The sequence below is a fragment of the Saccopteryx bilineata genome, chromosome 5, assembly GCF_036850765.1.
Source record: "Saccopteryx bilineata isolate mSacBil1 chromosome 5, mSacBil1_pri_phased_curated, whole genome shotgun sequence".
NCBI lineage: Eukaryota > Metazoa > Chordata > Mammalia > Chiroptera > Emballonuridae > Saccopteryx > Saccopteryx bilineata.
In genome coordinates this window covers 238,874,467-238,894,239 of record NC_089494.1, presented here as the reverse complement: position 1 = coordinate 238,894,239, position 19,773 = coordinate 238,874,467, and the positions used below count along the sequence as shown (strand labels likewise).

The window sequence follows — 19,773 nt, the reverse complement described above, 5'->3', positions numbered from 1 at the left end:
GCTCTCCAAATTCTTAGGCTGGCCGACGCTCCCACCGACAGTATAGGATCCGTGTATTCTCACCTTCACTGAGGATTTTCAAAATTTCTCCTGTTTCCCCAATTTGCTGGATGAAAGTAGTATCTCACTTTATTTGCATTCTTATAAATAAGCTATTTTTTTTAATATTTCTTTAACCTCTATATTTTTATGTATTTGTTCGTCTTTTGCAATTGTGAAGCTTCTTTGCTTATTTAGAAAACAGATCCTTGGTTGTCTCGTTCCTTTGTATTACTACACTGATGTCTGACATTCTTAGGGGTCCGGTTCCTTGATGTTTTGCAAACCTTCCAATTTTGAGAGTCACGTTTGTATATTTTATCATCTTCCATGGTGTGTCTGGTTCTAGGAGTGTGAACAGGGAGAGCCCGCTGCGGTTCGTGCACACTGCCGTGCACGGCGTGGCTCACAGCTTCGTCCAGTCAGCGTTCAGCGCCTTCGACCTGGCTCCTCCCGAGGCGGTTGCTGAGCAGAAGGACCCCGACCCTGAGTTCCCCACAGTGAAGTACCCGAATCCCGAAGAGGGTAAAGGTGTCTTGGTAACCTCATATTTTTAACTATAAATTCATCTCTTATATTCAAAACTATGATTATCAAGTAACATAAGTTTGTTTTTTTTTAAATGTGTTTTCATTGTACTGAACAAAAGTAATTTCATCATTGGAAGTACTTCTTTAATCAATCATCTGTTTCTTAAAGGAACTTTCAAATTAAACATCTTAGTGTCAGGATGTGAGGACTGAAATCTAAATGTTTTAAATTTCAAATTAATTAATTAAATTTAAATTTAAGTTACTGTGCTTCCTTAATGCCAAAAAGAAACAGCAATAGAATGCACGTTTATCCCATGACTTTTATTCCTTAATTGTTATTTTTCATGTTGAAGAAGTGCTATTTATTTATTTATTTATTTTGAAAGAGAGAGAGAGAGAGACAGAGAGAGAGACAGAGGGATAGGCAGGGGCAGGCAGACAAGAAGGGAGAGAGATGAGAAGCATCAACTTGTTGTGGCACTTTAGTTGTTCATTGACTACTTTTTCATATGTGCCTTGACTGGGGGGCTTCAGCTGAGCTTGGACCTCTTGCTCAAGCCAGCAACTTTCGGCTTCAAGCCAGTGACCATGGGGTCATGTCTATGATCCCACACTCAAGCCAGTGACCCTGTGCTCAAGCCAGTGACCTCAGGTTTCAAACCTAGGTCCTCAGCATCCCAGGCCAATGCTCTATTCACTGCGCCATCGCCCGATCAGGCAAAAAGTGCTATTTAAATTATGATTCCTTCAGCCTTTATAAAGGGTAACGACGTTATTCATAGAGTCAGTTTATTTTGGTTTGTTTGTGAGGTTGATCTCACTCAAAACCTGAAAGTGCCAGTCCAGCCCCACACACTCTCGGATGTGGGACAGATCCCCCAGGCCAGCATGGGCCCTGCACTGGTGTTCCCATTATCTGTCCCGGCTGAGGAGGTAGTGTGTGAGCGGCCTGAGCCAGCTCCAGAAATAAAGCTTAGCCTCAGTTGGGGGAAAGCTTGCTTTTGGTTCTTAAATAACTGAACGTTTTTAAAGGCCACAATAGGCTTGATTCTTGACTGAAGTATTCTTTTTTCCGCTCTTTTTCAGACTTTATCTTTTGCTTTGGCTGACAAAATCAAGGCCAAAATCGTTTTAGCAAATGACCCAGATGCTGATAGACTTGCTGTGGCAGAAAAGCAAGACAGGTACAAATCAGTTGTGATTACCTACATAATAGAAAACAGAAAGGGTGACGTCTTCGCTTTCTAACATCTCTGGGGAGACCAGACCTATTTGAAAATATTTCCCGTTTACTTTGCAAATGACCATCTCACTGGATTTCTGTCACGTCCTCAAACATAGAGCAAGGTGCTGATAAGGGGGCCACACGATTACTCTCTAAGTATAATGCAGAGTCAACCCGCCCAGTCTGTCCCTGGAATTGAAATTACTGTCTGTTATCTTCCCTCATTTTATCAGTGATATTTATTACAATTAATGACTCAGCGCCTAATGAGGGCAAAGTACTTTGCTGGGTGCTGGTCTCACAGTTCTGTATTTGCCAGTGGGTTTGGTAAGGAGCCAGGCCTTTAATAAAATGTTGAATTTATGTTGAGCAGACTAGCGAGGAATACCTGCGGAGGTCAGACACAGTGTCTAAGACCAGTCTGACCGCAGAGTTTGTAGAGAGGAGTGGTCGGTGTGGGGAGAGGAGGGAAAGGGGGGGGGGGGTTGAAAGGTAGTCAGGGTGCGAGCAGTTTCGGCTGGCAAACAGCATATATGATGTGTGGGGAGTAGTGATGTGAACCAAAGGGGTTTAGATTATGATAAAACAGGTTCAATTCTATATCAGTTTTTAGAAAATTAATCCAAGGCGACACATGCTGAAACGTGAGAGGTACTTGTAGCCACATAAACGACAGAGAGGAAGATGCCTCGCACATGCGCCCCTGGTGTCCTCACCGTTTCAGCCCCGAGCTCGGTCTTGAGGAATGCCAAGCCGTTGTCCTCTCGGACTCAGCCACGCCGGCCGAGCACGAGGACATACACACTGTTCCGCTCGGGGGAGCCTGTCAGCACATTTCTGTTGTGTTTGGAAAACAAAGGCTTTTGCTGTAGACTGAGACAAAGAATTCTGTGTTGTCACTGACATGCTTATTTTATACGCTCTTCAAAGACTGGACGTTTGTCTAGGTCAGGGGTCCCCAAACTTTTTACACAGGGGGCCAGTTCACTGTCCCTCAGACCGTTGGAGGGCCGGACTATAAAAAAAACTATGAACAAATCCCTATGCACACTGCACATATCTTATTTTAAAGTAAAAAAACAAAATGGGAACAAATACAATATTTAAAATAAAGAACAAGTAAATTTAAATCAACAAACTGACCAGTATTTCAATGGGAACTATGCTCCTCTCACTGACCACCAATGAAAGAGGTGCCCCTTCCGGAAGTGCAGCGGGGGCCGGATAAATGGCCTCAGGGGGCCGCATGTGGCCCGTGGGCCGTAGTTTGGGGACCCCTGATCTAGGTAAACGGGCTGACACACGGTCGGTGCTCAGATGTGTGTGAAATGGCGGCCACATTTCTGTCCATTTACTTAAACATGAATGACAAGTCTCCCAGCAATTACTTTGAGCCTTGTTTGGCTTCACTGTCCTGTCTCAGGGACCCCAGTGTCTCTATGAAGATCACAGCACTGTATGGTGGTTGTTTTTTCAGTGGTGAGTGGAGAGTGTTTTCGGGCAACGAGTTGGGGGCCCTTTTGGGCTGGTGGCTCTTTACTTCTTGGAAAGAAAAGCACCGAGACCACAGCGCCCTCAAAGACACGTACATGCTGTCCAGCACCGTCTCCTCCAAAATCCTGCGGGCCATCGCCTTAAAGGAGGGCTTTCACTTTGAGGTGAGGTGTGTGGGGGGCATGGTCTTGGTCTTGGCCCTTTCCTTTGCTCTGCAGAAGGTCTAAGGCACGTCTTTCTCTTTTGGATTATCCCTTTAGGAAACATTAACTGGCTTTAAGTGGATGGGAAACAGAGCCAAACAGCTCATAGACCAGGGGAAAAATGTCTTATTTGCGTTTGAAGAAGCTATCGGTAAGAAGTGGTAATGATGGTCATAGACTTTGTTAATATATAGACTGCAAATGCAAGGGGAGAGGTGTTGGTTTGCACTTGGGTTCGAAAAGTTAGCGTGAAACAGGAGCACCCAGTCTGCTTTGCTTCTGTGGCATTCAAAGAGCGTGGAACTGTCCTACCTCTCAGCTGGCGTCTTGGATTCTTTTCTGCTAAAAAGAACGTCTCACAAGTAACCAAGCCATTCATGGAAGAAGGTGAATCCTTTCCCAGATGAGTCAGAACAGCGATGTTCTGCACATGGCTGCTGGTGGCTCGAGAAGCCACCTGGTGTGGGAGTTGCGATGTTTCCTCACTTGTGGCAATGATATCCAGGCCTATTGCAGTTCACTTGTCCTCCGACAGTGCTAGGCAGAGGTCTGTCCAGAGCGAAGGGCATGGTGCCTTCATCAAAGTGATTGTCACCTGAAAGGACAACCCCAAGCCCAGTCAAAATGACTGAAAAACACTTGTCTTAAACTGTCAATAGAAATGGACAGAAAGGAGAGCGAGGTATAGAAACCTGAAATTCAGACGTTCACGCTGGGGATCGTTTCACTATCCATTTAGTAAAAGCTATGCTGCGTTATACTCATTCTGTAATATGTATTCTTCTGATTCGAGCTCTGTATTTCCTACAGCACACATGTCGTTGAACTAATTAATCAAATGAAGTGGAATTGTTCAGCTTTGCTCTTTTGTTTCACAATTAGCAGTCTTATCTTTCTACAACTCTTTATTAAAATGCTTTTACATCCTTATCAAATATGTATTGAATAGCAATTACAATTGATACTGAAAGAAAGAAATACTGACCTTAGCCTATGGCAGCTTCTAAGAACCTAATTAAATAACCACACAAAAGAAGATAGACCCGGCATCAAGATGAGTAATATAACACAAGAGCTATGGGAATCCAGAGAGGGCAGGCTGACCCTCGACTGGAACCAGTGGAATCATTTCGTGGGAGCTGGATGAATTTGGGCTGGACCTGGGAAACAAGCACCACTTGTCTAAGAGGAAGAATCTCCTTCCAGGTTGTGGGAAATCTCTGTCTTCAGCAGAGACTTCTTGAAGGCCTGCTATGCGCTAGGCACTGGGCTGGATTCTTAAATGTAATAATGATAAATGAGAAGCATCCACAGACTCATACCGGACAACCTCTTATGCGATAGTTAGGAGGCTCATAGGTCTGTGCGTGCAGTGTTGTAAAGAGCCCACTCCTAAGCGTATGTATGTCTGACACGTGTTTCTGCAGGATATATGTGCTGCCCTTTTGTTCTGGACAAAGATGGAGTCAGTGCTGCTGTCATAAGCGCCGAGTTGGCTAGCTTTCTAGCAACGAAGAATCTGTCTTTGTCTCAGCAGCTAAAGGCCATCTATGTCGAGTAAGTTCCTGGAGACTATTCAATTGAAATAATATGTTTTTATTAGCTTCAGGTATACAACATAATAATTTGATATATGTATATATTGTGATATGATTGCCACAGTAATGTAGTTAACGCATTACCCCATGTGGTGATATTTTAAATGTATACTGTTCTTATGTCTGAGATACATAATATTCTTTCTAATGCTCTTATTTCAGTTACGAATTATATTTCCTATGAAAATGAAATGAGATTATCTTTGCCTTTTGATTCTTAGCCACTTGTTAAGTATCAAATTACCATTTGCGATGGCCTTGATCTTTATGAAATGGCAACTTGAGTTGCAGGATGTGATTTTAAGTGTCTGATGTCGAAAAAGATTAAATATACTGCTCACAAAAATTAGGGGATATTTCAAAATGAATATGAAGCTATAAAATATTCCCTATTTTTTTTTTATTTTTTATTTTTGTATTTTTCTGAAGCTGGAAACGGGGAGAGACAGTCAGACAGACTCCCGCATGCACCCGACCGGGATCCACCCGGCATGCCCACCAGGGGCGAAGCTCTGCCCACCAGGGGGCGATGCTCTGCCGCGACCAGAGCCACTCTAGCACCTGGGGCAGAGGCCAAGGAGCCATCCCCAGCGCCCGGGCCATCTTTGCTCCAATGGAGCCTTGGCTGCAGGAGGGGAAGAGAGAGACAGAGGAAGGGGGGCGGGGATGGAGAAGCAAATGGGCACTTCTCCTATGTGCCCTGGCCAGGAATCAAACCCGGGTCCCCCACACGCCAGGCCGACGCTCTACTGCTGAGCCAACCGGCCAGTGCATATTCCCTAATTTTTGTGAGCAGTGCATGTTCACAAAACATCTATTTAGTCTTTATAGCATTTAATCAACTCTGATTGTGTCATGCAAAAGCAGCCAGACACAATACATAATGTGATGGGTCTGGTGTGGCAGTAACATTTTTACTTACAAATAAAGGCTGACAGCAAGTAGCGGTTTGGTAAACTCTGGGATAAATTTGTACTCTTTTTTAATACTAAATGATTTCCTTGGAACCAGTCATGGTCATTTGTTTCATTAAATGTTTTAGAATGTACTGGTCAATGCCTGTTCTGTACACACTATGCAGAATTATATTTCCTCATTTTGCATGTATCTGTATTTGTTTTGATAGGTATGGCTACCATATTACCAAAGCTTCATATTTTATCTGCCATGATCAAGACACTATTAAAAAATTATTTGAAAACCTTAGAAACTATGATGGGAAGAATAATTATCCAAAAACTTGTGGCAAATTTGAAATTTCTGGCATTAGAGACCTGACCACTGGCTATGATGACAGCCAACCTGATAAAACAGCTGTAAGTAATGTCCACTTTCATCCAACGCTTCTCTGTTCGCCTTCCCTCATACTTTGAAAACATATCATTGTGCTATTGTGATTTCTGATAAGAAATACATATTTGGACCCTGGCCACTTGGCTCAGCGGTAGAGCGTCGGCCTGGCGTGCGGGGGACCCGGGTTCGATTCCCGGCCAGGGCACACAGGAGAAGCGCCCATCTGCTTCTCCACCCCCCACCCCCCCTCCTTCCTCTCTGTCTCTCTCTTCCCCTCCTGCAGCCAAGGCACCATTGGAGCAAAGATGGCCCGGGGCGCTGGGGATGGCTCCTTGGCCTCTGCCCCAGGCGTTAGAGTGGCTCTGGTCGCAGCAGAGCGACGCCCCGGAGGGGCAGAGCATCGCCCCCTGGTGGGCAGAGCGTCGCCCCTGGTGGGTGTGCCGGGTGGATCCCGGTCGGGCGCATGCGGGAGTCTGTCTGACTGTCTATCCCCGTTTCCAGCTTCAGAAAAATACAAAAAAAAAAAAAAAAAAAGAAATACATATTTGGTTTTTGTTCTCTTTTTGGCACAGAGCTCCTAAATCCCTTAGAATTTTATAACTGGTGACAGCATAAAAGTGTCTTATGTCCTGTGGCTAAGGGGACCTTTGGAAAGCACCTATGAGTGGGGGCTGGTTGCCAGGAGAACCAACCAGGTGACTGATTAGAGAGTCTGAACTTTCAGTCCCACCTGACCTCCAGGGAGGGAAAGGGGCTGGAAATTGAGTTTAATTGCCAATGGCCAATGATTTAATCGTCATGCCTATGTAATGAAGCCGCCATATAAAAAACCAAATGGATAGGGCTGGAGAGCTTCTAGGCTGGTGAGCAGGTGGAGGTCTGGGGAGAGTTGCAAGCTCGTAGAGGGCATGAGAGCTCCTGCTCTGTCCCCAAGCATTCCCCTGAGCTGTTCCAGAGTCATATCCTGTTATAATAAATTAGTAATCTAATACGTAATATGTTTCTCTGAGTTGTATGAGCTGCTCTAGCAAATTAATGAAACCCCAGGAGGGAGTCTTTGGAACCTCCGGCCCAAAGCCAATTAGAAGCACAGGTGACAACCTGGACTCGCAACTGGCACCTGAGGTGGGGGGAGGGGTGGTTTTGCAGGACTGAGCCATTAACCTGCGGAATCTGATGCTATCTCAGGTAGATAGTTTCAAAGTTGAGATTAATTGCAGGACACTGTCTGGTATCGGAGAATTGCTTGGTTGTGTGGGGAATACCCCTCCTCTACCCAACCCAGTGTTGGAATTGGGGGCAAAGCCATTGTAATCATATAATTAATTGAAGCTGATTTTAGGGCATGTAGGCATTATTATAAATAAGCTAATGGAAAGTTAAAAATCATGGGCTAGAACTAAAAGGGTTCTCACTAGCCATCTCAGCCAATGGCATGATTTAACACAAGAGGAAATCAATCCTCAGAGGTGTAGCGTCTGCCTGAGGCAACGTAGCTAGTTGGTGATAGTTGAGGTACGGTCCGGGTCTTCTGATCCCAGATCCCGCTTCTCCACTGTCTCAGTAGTTCTCAGTCTTGAATAAGCCTCAGCGTCACCTGGCCACCTGGTCCAATGCCACTGCTGCTGCAGACCAATCCTGTTGGTTCTGGTTGAGAAGGTTTGGGGTGGAGACTAAGAATTTGTCTTTCGAGGACATGGGAGGGAGGGAGGGAGAGAGTTAGGGGGAGGGGGAGGGGCACAGAGAACCAGATAGAGGGTGACGGAGGACAATCTGACTTTGGGCGAGGGGTATGCAACATAATTTGATGACAAAATAACCTAGACATGTTTTCTTTGAATATATGTACCCTGATTTATTAATGTCATCCCATTACCATTAATAAAAATTTATTAAAAAAAAAAAAAAAAAAAAAAGAATTTGTCTTTCTTACAAGTTTCTAGCTAATATTGGTGCTACTAGTCCAACTTTGAGAACCGCTGTTCGCTTCCTACTTAGTTTTGCACTATCCTCTGAATGTGCGGTAGCTGTTAGCTAGTCAGAAAGCATGAGAGCACATCCTTCACACCATGTGGATCCCCACTGGAGTTCAAATACGGCAGGAGAATATTGCTAGCTATGACACAAAGTAGGGAAAGGAAAGTGTGAATATCTTTATGAGGAGTTAGACATTTTCTTTGATGTTTACCTTTCTGTATATTTTTCATTTTCATCAATGCACAATAAATTTTTAAAAGATAAATAGTTTTTTGTTTTGTTTTTTTTCATTTTTTGTATTTTTCTGAAGTGAGAAGCTGAGAGGCAGAGAGACTCCCACAAGCGCTCGACCGGGATCCACCTGACATGGCCACTAGGGGGCGATGCTCTGCCCATCTGGGGCATTGTTCCATTGCTGCTGGAGCCATTCTAGCACCTGAGGCGGAGGCCATGGAGCCGTCTTCAGCGCCTGAGCCAACTTTGCTCCAGTGGAGCCTTGGCTGTGGGAGGGGAAGAGAGAGACAGAGAGGAAGGAGAAGGGGAGGGGTGGAGAAGCAGATGGGCACTTCTACTGTGTGCCCTGACTGGGAATCGAACCCGGGACATCCACATGCCAGGCCGACACTCTAACGCTGAGCCAACCAGCGAGGGCCAGAAGTTAAATAGTTTTAAAAGTCACAATGAAACGTGACAGCTCCGGCCACTGCCATCTCATTGTTGTGCTGTCGACTGGCACCTTCCCTCTCAGTTTCCTCCTGGTCTTTACCGCCAGGTTTCTCAACAGTGTGCTGGGGGGATGTTCTAACTTACCAGCAATTAGACTTTATTAATTTTCTGTTCCAGAGATAGGATTTAGTTCTTATACTTCCAGCATTCACTATTCCCCTTTCTTCCCTGTCCTCACAATACACTTTTACCACACCTTTGGGTGACGTCAGATTCTGCACTTGTGGAATTATACTATTATGGCAAATAACTGTTATTTCCTGCTTAGTTCAGTAGTGTACTTGGCTTGGGTTCCCTAACTTGTGAGGAATTGTTTTTTTCTACAGCTAATCACTGCTTTGTTCTTTTGATTGCTTGGATTTCTATGTAACTATCACCAGTTCTTCCCACTCTTGTCCAATACCTCTCCGGAGGGTTTCCACAGGGTCCAGTGGTTCAGCCCGTCGGTTGGTTCAGTTTTGTTTCCAATGGGCTCCCCCCTGCTCTCTGGTTTGGGTGCATAGTTGTCATCCTGGGAATGCCTTCCACCAACCCCTTGCTCCTGGACCTCATGACTTCCTCTTTGTATATTTGTTTTCCTAAATCCCATCCTCTTGTAGGCACCCAAGAAAAAGTGAATGGGAAGTCTAAAAAGTAAATTTAAGACTTCTAGATCTGCAAATGTCTTGTTCTGCCCCCAGACTTGACTGACTCACAGTTTTGTAAGCATTCCTCCATTGTTGTTTGGCTTCCAGTGTTGCTCTTGAGCATCCATCCATCCGTCCATCCATCCATCCATCCATCCATCCACCCAAACACTAGGCGGGCCTACTGTGTGCTGCATACAGGGACGTAGATGCCATATGTGCTCGGTCCTTTCTGTGCCTTGCTTTTTTCTTTATGGGAAGGTTTGAGGAACTTTGGATTCAGGACATACTTTAAAATTTCAGGCACATACTTTACTGTGGGTCTTTTATTCATTCCTTTTTCTAGACGTTTGGTGGGTCTTTTCTTTTAGTTCTGAGTAATTTTCTTGGTTTTGTGTCAGAGAAGGGGGCTGAATGACTGGATGGTTGTTTTTCAGATAACTTCATTTTTTGTTCTCTCTTTCTCACCTGTTTTTAGTTAGGCGCTGGCTCTCCAGGGCCGATTTTCTACTTTTCAGTGCTTCTCCCTTTTCTGTCGCTCGTCTGTATCTTCCGGTCCTACTGTGGGGAGATTTCCTCAACATGAACTTTTCATGTTTCTCTGGACTATATATTTCAGCTCTTAGTCTCTAATTTATTAAAAATAGCACCCTATTCTTGTTTCACATATATAAAATCTTAACTCTTTTAAGGGTATTAATGATAGCTTTTTAAAAATGTAGATTTGTTGTTGTTGTTGTTCTGTATTGCCTTTATTTCTTCTAAATTCTTTTGTTTGTTTGTTTTGGACTTTGTCTTTCATTCGATGTCTTTTCCCCCAAAGTCTGGTGAACCTTAGTTATCCTTTGGGCACTAAAAAGCTGATTGAAAGATGTCACTCCAGGGAGGCTGGATAGCAGATTCACTTTTGTGTGGGGGCCCCATGTGGGGAAGCCTAACTTTGACCCTTATCTCTTGCCTGAGGGTGTTGGAGAGGTTGTGGGGACATGGGAAGAGGGTGCCAGCGTTCAGTGTGGACTCTTACCTAATCTCTGTTTTCACCATACCCTGCCTTCCACGGTGCCTGGTACCCCCAACTCCTGAGCCACTCTGGTTCAATCACACCGGAGAATTACACCATCTCCTGTGAGCTGGTGGCCTGTGGACAGAGGGTGAGGATCTGAGAGAGTCTGGTAGCTGTTTCCAGGTGCTCCCCCTGCCTCCCCCCGCCCTTCGCAGTACCTGTGCCTGAGGTGGGGAGCTCGGCCAGGGCTCCGCAGAACACCTGGACTCGGTTCTCATCTGCTGCCTGCGGGGCTCAGCTGTCGTCCTGTGTTCCACCAGGTGGATTCCGCTCCGCCATCTGTTTCTGGCTTCTCGGGCTATTGGCAACCCCATCAAGCGCTGCTTCCTTTTCCCCTCTTTGCCCTGGTGTTTGTTTCATTTTTTATACTTCTGTCATCTTAGTGAGACTTGGAGAGCAATCAGCTACGAATACATCTGCCAGAAGCTTTATTTTTTAAGTCTGTGTATAGACTTTGTTTGCTAAGTTAAATAAGATTGGGTTTTTCTTTCTTTTTTTTTTTTTTTTGTAATGCATTAGTCTGTGTAAATCAATTTCTCATGAAATGATATATTCCAATTTTAGTAAAACTTGAATAGTTTTAAATAATAAAACGGAAGAGGTAAAAAAACCTAGCATACAAATTTACTTAATTTTCACAAATTTTCTTATTTTTATTATCTAGCATGCCATGTATATAGAGGACATTTTTAGATTTAGTCCGAAATGTTCTTTCCGAACCAATCTATTTGTCTGGCATTTATTCTCTTGCTTCTCCAGGAGAAATGATTATTTAGGCCATAGGAGCTTCTTCTGTTACTGTTTCAATTGAGCGAATATGTCATTCACATCCAGGTCCTCCCTACAAGTAAGAGCAGCCAAATGATCACCTTTACCTTTGCTAATGGATGCGTGGCCACCATGCGGACCAGTGGGACAGAGCCCAAAATCAAGTACTATTCGGAACTGTGTGCCCCGCCTGGAAACAGGTAAGCCCAGTATGGCCGCTGCTGTGGCTCTTAGTCCCTCAGCTCCCTAATTGGTTCTGTTCAAACGTGAAGTAAAACATTCCATCTTTCCGATATGTCGTTTCAGTAGGAAGGTTGTGATACCAGCAGCTGCTTGGTGCGTCCAGGGACAAGAACGTTCACTTTCTACTTAATTATTTCTTTCTCTCCCAACTAATCTTTGTATGAGAAAATTTCATTTCTAGTTTCAGTAATAATAATAACATTTCCTTGTTCTAGTACTTTTTATTTGAGGCAAGCAACGATGTTTTTTTTTTTCTTTTCCCGCATGTATGAAGAAATATTTTGAGCATCTATTTGTGTAAGTCAGTGCTGGGTCCCAAGCAGGATGAAGAGCTAATAGCAGAAAGACCTCTTGCAGTAGCAGCTCAGGGTCACGTTTTTGTGACTCTGGTAAAGGGTTTTAGTTGGTCACTTTCTAACAGCTCTAAACTTCGTAAATGGTCACAATGTGGTATATGTAGTTAGCATGGATAAATGTGATACTGCATGCCTACATAACCCACAGTTAACTAGCACTTTTCTATTTAGATAACTGTTAAGAATTGGGGGGGGCAATCATAAGGTGAAGTCGACTCTGTCCAATAGAAATAGAATGTGAGCTCCATATGCAATTTACATGTTCTGTTAGTGAATAGACACAGGTAAAAATAAAATAAGTTGTAATAATGTATAAATATTTTATTTAACTTAGTATATTTAAATATTGTCCTTATAATATGTAATCCATAATAAAAATGATTAATGAAATATTTCACATTTTTGCCAAACTGTCTTCAAAATCCATTTAGTATCTTACAACTTACCATGTATCTCAATTCAAATGTGAAATATTTTTAGAAATACTTGATCTGCATTTAGATTTTATAAAATTTACAGTTGAAAAAGTAGATTTTGATACCCAGTTGTTCCAAACATAGTTTTTCCAACAACTGAATCAAGTGTCAGCTTTTTGTTTGTTTTGTTTTGTTTTTTGTATTTTTCTGAAGTGAGAAGCTGGGAGGCAGAGAGACAGATTCCTGCATGTGCCTGACAGGGATCCACCAGGCATGCCCACTAGGGGGCAATACTCTGCCTATCTGGGGCATTGCTCCATTGTAACCAGAGCCATTCTAGTGCCTGAGGCAGAGGCCATGGAGCTGTCCTCAGTGCCCAGGCCAACTTTGCTCCAATGGAGCCTTGGCTATGGGAGGGGAAGAGAGAGACAGAGAGAAACGGAAAGGGGAAGGGTGGAGAAGCAGCTAGGTGCTTCTCCTGTGTGCCCTGGCCAGGAATCGGACCCGGAACTTACACACGCTGGGCTGACGCTCTACCACTGAGCCAACTAACTGGTGAGGGTCTCAAGTGTCAGTTTTTAAATTTTAATTTCAATCAATCAAACTTAAATAAAATTTTAAAAAGTTTCTTGGTTGCACTGGACACAATTCAGGTGCTCAATGGCTACGTGTGGTTAATGGCTGCTGCAGTGGACAGCACGCATCTCGGTAGTTGTCACAACATATGTATTACAAAGCTTTGCTCCTGGAAGATTTTTTTATGGCTTTGTGAATCAAATGTGCACTGTGTGGAAATAGAATCAGGTGAAAGTTTCTGAGCATGTTACATTGGCAAGCCAATAGCAGATTAAAATGTAGCAAATTTGCAGGGTGGGGAAACAGGTGTTAGGGTTTGCCTTTCCTTAGGCAGGGAGAAGTGAGTGCTGATAGCAAAGCAAAAAATACTGAAGCCAAATAAAACTGGAAACATAAAGACAAGAACTCAGAATGTCACCGCTTCGGGAGTTTATTGTAAGAGAGATAGTGTTCCATACCCAATGAGCCCTGCATCTTCTGTATAAAAGCTCCAACTGTCACAGTCATTATTATAGTTCTCAAACATCAAGATTCTCAAGTATATTTATAAAGTCATGGGACTAATATATTTCATTACAGATTCCCATTCAAAACCTTTGTTTGCTTAAAGGATAAAAACTCAACTATTAAGCAGTTCAAATACATAAAACAATTCATTTTCCAAGCACTTTGTATTACCGATGGTTCACTGAATATTGTGCAGGTGTCAGTGTTTCTGTGTGTGTTAAATAGCAATCTGTTTGCTATTGTATTGAGTATGATTTTTCATTGGCTTCTTTGTAATTGTTTTCACTTAGTGTTTTTATATTTCTATGTCTTACTCTTTTGAAAACAAATAGTCATTAGTCCAATTTAAAGATGCTTTCTCTGTATATATTTGTCTTTTCCTTTTCTTTATCCTATGCCTAATATTTCAAAAAATATTCCTTTATAATAATAGTACTACTTAATGTTTAAGGATCTATAACATTTCCATTTTTTCACATGGCTTATTGAATGGACTTAAATTCAAATACTGGTTTATAAGTTGCTGAAAATACTTTGAAAAATTGTCCTTTTATTATATTCATTGAAATGTAGCATTAAATGGGACAGGAGTCACTAAGTCACCCGTGGCGAGGCTGTCCGGGCTCAAGCCAGACAGCTGCATAGCTAAGGTACAAGGGCAGTAATACCATGGCTAAGGGTTTCTTATTTTCTGATTAATTTAAATAGTATTAATATAATCATATCATGAATTTTACTTATTCATAGAATTTCACAACCTACTAATCTTTGGAATATAAAATTCTTTCCCAGTATAAGTCCTATTTTTGAAAAAATATTTTTGTTGGGGTAGATGTCTTTAGTTTTTATTTTGGAAAATTTCAAACCTCCAGAAATGTTTAAATAATAATGTAGTAAAATATCACATACCCTTACTTAGACCAGAGGTTGGCAAGCTTTTCTTGTAAAGAGCTAGATAGTAAATATTTTGGGGTTTCCAGGTTGTATGTCTCTGTCACAACTAAAGCTCTGCTATTGTAATGAGAAAACAGCCATATACAAGAAGGAATGGGTGTGGCTATATTCCAATAAAACTTTATTTACACACATATACTGTAAGCCCCGGTTTTGCTACCCCAATGTAGAATGAGCAATTGCTACCATCTGTGATATTTGCTCTCTCTCACGGTGTGTGTGTGTCTGTGTGTGTGTGTGTGTGTGTGTGTGTGTGTTTCCTGAGCCATTTGAAAGTAAGTTGCAGACTTCAATATGCATTTCTAAGAAAAAAGGACATTCTCTTACTATCTGAGGTTACGTATATCTGGCAGGGTTCAAACAGAAACAAAACCAGTAGGAGCTAAATATGGATAGATATCTCTCCAAATAGACATACAAATATATGTCTGTATATCTATAGATAATAAATTCACTGTCAAGTTTTAGTTTTATGTATATTGTTGGAAAAAAAAACCCACAATAATTATTAGTTATATATTCTCCTAAGAATTGTTTTTCACTTTGAAGCACACTTATGGGGAAGGAAAAAATTACCTGTATGATCCACACATCCTTATGAAGCATAATTATTTTATATGTTACCAACTGGGGTAAGAATAATTATAACAAGAGCTGCATTTATTGAGGTTTTCGGGCCAGGTTCTATGCTAATTGCTTTATATAATCTATCTCAATCTATACAGCAACCTTCTTGAGAAAATACAGTCTGTATCCCAATTTTACAAATGAGGAATCTGGGCCTCCCAGAGGCTGAGCCTCTTGCACGGCTCGCACCAGGAATGGGGGGAGCCAGAATTACCCTCTGTAATGAAAGGGGCCGTTTCAGTTGAAATTCTTACCTTTCACAAGGTAAAAGTGATCTTAAATTACAAGGATTGCCATTTCCATTAAAATAAAGTTTGTATATAATAAAGATTGTCAAGTATGAAGTAATACAATTTTGAATTGAAGGGTTTAGTTTTTTGTGTTTTGGGTTTTTTTTTGTATTTTTCCGAAGCTGGAAATGGGGAGGCAGTCAGACTCCCGCATGCGCCCGACCGGGATCCACCCGGCATGCCCACCAGGGGGCGATACTCTGCCCATCTAGGGCATCCCTCTGCCGCAATCAGAGCCATTCTAGCGTCTGAGGCAGAGGCCACAGAGCCATCCTCAGCGCCCCGGCAAACGCTGCTCCAGTGGAGCCTTGGCTGCGGGAGGGGAAGAGAGACAGAGAGGAAGGAGAGGGGGAGGGGTGGAGAAGCAGATGGGCGCTTCTCCTGTGTGCCCTGGCCAGGAATCGAACCTGGGACTCCCGCACGCCAGGCCAATGCTCCACCACTGAGCCAACCGGCCAGGGCCGGGTTTAGTATTTTAAGTCTGCTTTTTGGTTTAAAATTCTTACAGTAAGTCACATGGTGCTAGTGTCCTAACACTTCCAGGAGCTGCATATATCTTCCAGTCATTTACATACGAATGGGTGTTTTCCACAGGCTTGAAAACCTGATTTCTCGCAAGGGGTCCCCAAACTTTTTACACAGGGGACCAGTTCACTGTCCCTCAGACCATTGGAGGGCCGCCACATACAGTGCTCCTCTCACTGACCACCAATGAAAGAGGTGCCCCTTCTGGAAGTGTGGTGGGGGGCCGGATAAATGGCCTCAGGGGGCCACATGTGGCCCGCAGGCCATAGTTTGGGGAAGCCTGCCTAGCTCCCTAGATTTATTGTTTATATTTTAGCTGTGGCCCCTTTGCTCTGGAGGTAGAATAATAAAGATAAACCCCCAGGATCTGAGTTCTTGGAATGTGACTACAAGTCCCGCTAGGTGCGCCCCCCACCCCCATCCCCTCACCCCCGTTCATCTGTCTCCCTGTCCATTCTGGGAAGGCCTTACGAACGTCCATTAGTGTGAGGGGGAACGGGGTCAGGAACGTTCTTATCCTGGGAGACCTGGGACAAAACAGATGTCATCGGTAAAGGGTCAGCAGGATTTTACGACCACTGGAGTTGTGAGTGTTTTCTCTGCACTGTTAGGTTCAAACACTGAAGACATTTTAGGGACGCTAGGCCAAAAATTTGTGTTTCTTAAAAATTCTTTTGAAGACCGGAAAGGGACGATTTTTGTTTATGGCTGAGACTTGAGGAAATCCATTGGGGAAAATCATGGATATCATCTGATGGGATTTAGGGGAAGGGGGGGGTCTATGTCAATAGGCAAAAAGTCACTGGAGTTGTCTGATATAGCCCTCCCCTTAAAGGTACATTCCAGTGTTACTTGGTCAGTGTAGGGAGGATTTAAAATATGCTTCGGAATAATCCACTGACCTGGAATGTCCACCCTTATTTTGCAGTGACCCTGAGCAGCTGAAGACAGAACTAAACGAACTAGTCGCTGCTATTGAAGAACATTTCTTCCAGCCACAGAAGTATAACCTGCAGGCAAAGGCAGAGTGAAACATCCCAGCCTGGAGCACCGTGACCTTTACCCACAATTCAGCTGACCTTGATTTGTTAAGCAAATGAATTTAAACTGTCACTAAAAGTATTGATATATTTTTTAATAGACCTACATTCCTCATCGTTTATGTTTGACCTTTAACGTAAATAAAGAAAGGTTGGGCAGACCTAACAAACCAACATTCCTGTTGAAAGATTGAATTTTTCAATTTTTTTTCAGGCCTTATCAGAATTTTTAAAAAACAAAGGTTTTAAAACATGTATTATAATGAATGTACTTTAATTAGAATAAGTAACAATATGTGTTTTCTCTATATTTTTTATATAATTTTTTCTCTATATAATTATTTTTATGTATAAGTAAAATAGCCAGAAATCCCCTACAAGTATTAAATTCTGGGCTGTCACATGTGGTAGGAGACCAGCTTTTTATATATACAGGCAGACCTTGCTTTACTGAGCTTCACGAGTGTTAACATGTTTTTACAAACTGAAGGCAAGATCCTCCCCCCGCAGAAGGACTGAGACTCGCTTTATGATGATACTTGCTTTATTGTGGGAGCCTGGGACTGAACTTGCAATATCTCTGAGGTATTCCCGTATGTATATATGGGACAAAAGGGTGGGGCAAAAGAAGGTTTACAGTTGTGTGTATGGAAAAGGATACAATAATTAATAAATAATGGTACAAGAAAAAACTGTGTTTCACGTACGCACTACTGAAAACCTACTTTGCCCACCCCTATATTTTTATTTTCATCAATTGCCTATAAAGTAAAATGAACAGATGAAATGCTGTGTTCCTGTTTAGGGAAAATACTATTTACAGAAACCTGTAAAAGGAGTAAAAGATACTGAGATACTTTAAAAAGATAAGGTTTTTAAAAAAATATACCCTTGTAGGCCCTGGCTGGTTGGCTCAGCAGTAGAGCGTTGGCCTGGCATGTGGAAGTCCCAGGTTCAATTTCCAGCCAAGGCACACAGGAGAAGCGCCCACCTGCTTCTCCACCCTTCCACCTCTCCCTTCTCTCTGTCTCTCTCTTCCCCTCCCACAGCTCCATGGGAGCAAAGTTGGCCCAGGCGCTGAGGATGGCTCCATGGCCTCTGCCTCAGGTGCTAGAATAAATAGCTCTGGCTGCAGTGAAGCAACTCCCCCGAGGAGCTGAGCATCGCCCCCTGGTGGGCATGCCTAGTGGATCCCAGTCGGGTGCATGAGGGAGTCTATCTGCCTCCCCCCCACTTCTCACTTTGAGGGGGTGGAATATATATATCCTTTTAGTTCTAATAATAATATACCATTATAACTATATATGTGCTAAGAAAAAAAGAGCTTAACCATCCTTGTTCAATACATTAGCATTCATTTTATCTCTTTAAGTCTTGAACCAAACAATTGATTTTTGAAACTTGCAAAGTACTTTATTGTACAATTTTTTTGCTTCAGTACAATTTAATTCTTGTTTCTGAGGCAGCAAGGATGATAAATAACTATTTACCTGACTTTAATTTTATTTCTTGCCTTGTACGTATGTAATCAGAATCTAAAACCAGACTTCTTTATAATATTTTCCAGGTTTAGTATTTTGGTCTATGCCTTCTATCCTCCTCATCACTGTTGGTGCTCTGCCCTTCCAAAATGACTCCCACTGAGTGAGTGCTCCTGAGCCAGGACCAAGCTGTTCTTTCTATACTTTCTGTATTATATGTGACTTTCTATTTTTAAAGCAAACAATTGCCCATTATTATTCTTATTGTTAACTTAAATGGCTATGAACAATTTCAGAACAATGAAAAATTATAATAATTGACAATCATTTTTCAAAAGGAAAAGAAAAAATGTTTTTCTATCTTAGCGCTGCATAGCTGTGCCTACCAGAAAGAACTCTTAAATCTACAACATTCAATCTATTCTATCAGCTGCTTCATTGTAGAAGCTGTATTTATTTTTTTGTGTTATAAATGTTTTCAAGTCTCAAATAGTACTCTGAAATAAAAAAGGAAATGGTAGACCTGTGTCTTCTCTCTGGCTTTCTGAGCATGTAAACTATCCCTCATCACACATTTTGTTTTGGAAACCACAGAAGTGATTGAGATCCAGTTCTGCTGTCATGGAACTCACAGTCTAATTGGAGGGCCAATAAATAACTGTCATACTCACAGATTCTATAACAGAGACTCTGAGGTCAGAAGTGTGTGAGTCATTCTGAGCAGGAAAGCCTCACAGAGTAGGCGATGGGTGAACCTCTTCACCGTTAGAGGTGAGTAGCAGCTGATGGTGGAGTAGAAAGTCTTCCAGGCACAGAGCACAGCATTAACAAAAGGGTAGCGGTGCTGGGATGTTTGTGCATTGGGGGGAATGACGATGGGAAAACATCAGTACCCAGCTGTAAACCTCGGGACATACTCCACGTCTCTGGCACTCACATGAGCGGAACCTAAAGGAGATTCCTCCAACTCTATTTTTCACTTGTATTTTCAAGAGAAAGCACAACATGGATGCTCACTAAGTATTTCTTGACTTTTTATTATGGGATGCAGGGTAGCATAATTTGTGGTGCATAAAACTTGCAGCATGAGACCCCCTGGATTCTAATCTTGATCTGCTGTAAATCAGCTCTGTGATTCTGAGCAAGTCTCTTCACTTCTCCATCTCAAATTCTGTTATTTTTAAAAACTTTTCTTTTTTAGGGCAGTTCTAGG

General features: G+C 42.5%; 1 protein-coding gene across 1 annotated transcript in view; it reads left to right on the top strand.

Moving 5' to 3' along the window:
* PGM2 (phosphoglucomutase 2) overlaps window positions 1–19,080 on the top strand; it is a 36,287-nt gene extending 17,207 nt beyond the window's left edge. The window contains exons 7-14 of the mRNA XM_066279803.1: window positions 389–578; window positions 1,659–1,756; window positions 3,275–3,455; window positions 3,552–3,645; window positions 4,922–5,051; window positions 6,219–6,408; window positions 11,612–11,745; window positions 16,968–19,080. Coding sequence (XP_066135900.1) covers window positions 389–578; window positions 1,659–1,756; window positions 3,275–3,455; window positions 3,552–3,645; window positions 4,922–5,051; window positions 6,219–6,408; window positions 11,612–11,745; window positions 16,968–17,070 — 1,120 coding nt within the window. The 3' untranslated portion in view covers window positions 17,071–19,080. The remainder of the gene's footprint in view (window positions 1–388; window positions 579–1,658; window positions 1,757–3,274; window positions 3,456–3,551; window positions 3,646–4,921; window positions 5,052–6,218; window positions 6,409–11,611; window positions 11,746–16,967) is intronic.
* Window positions 19,081–19,773: the final 693 nt, after the last annotated feature.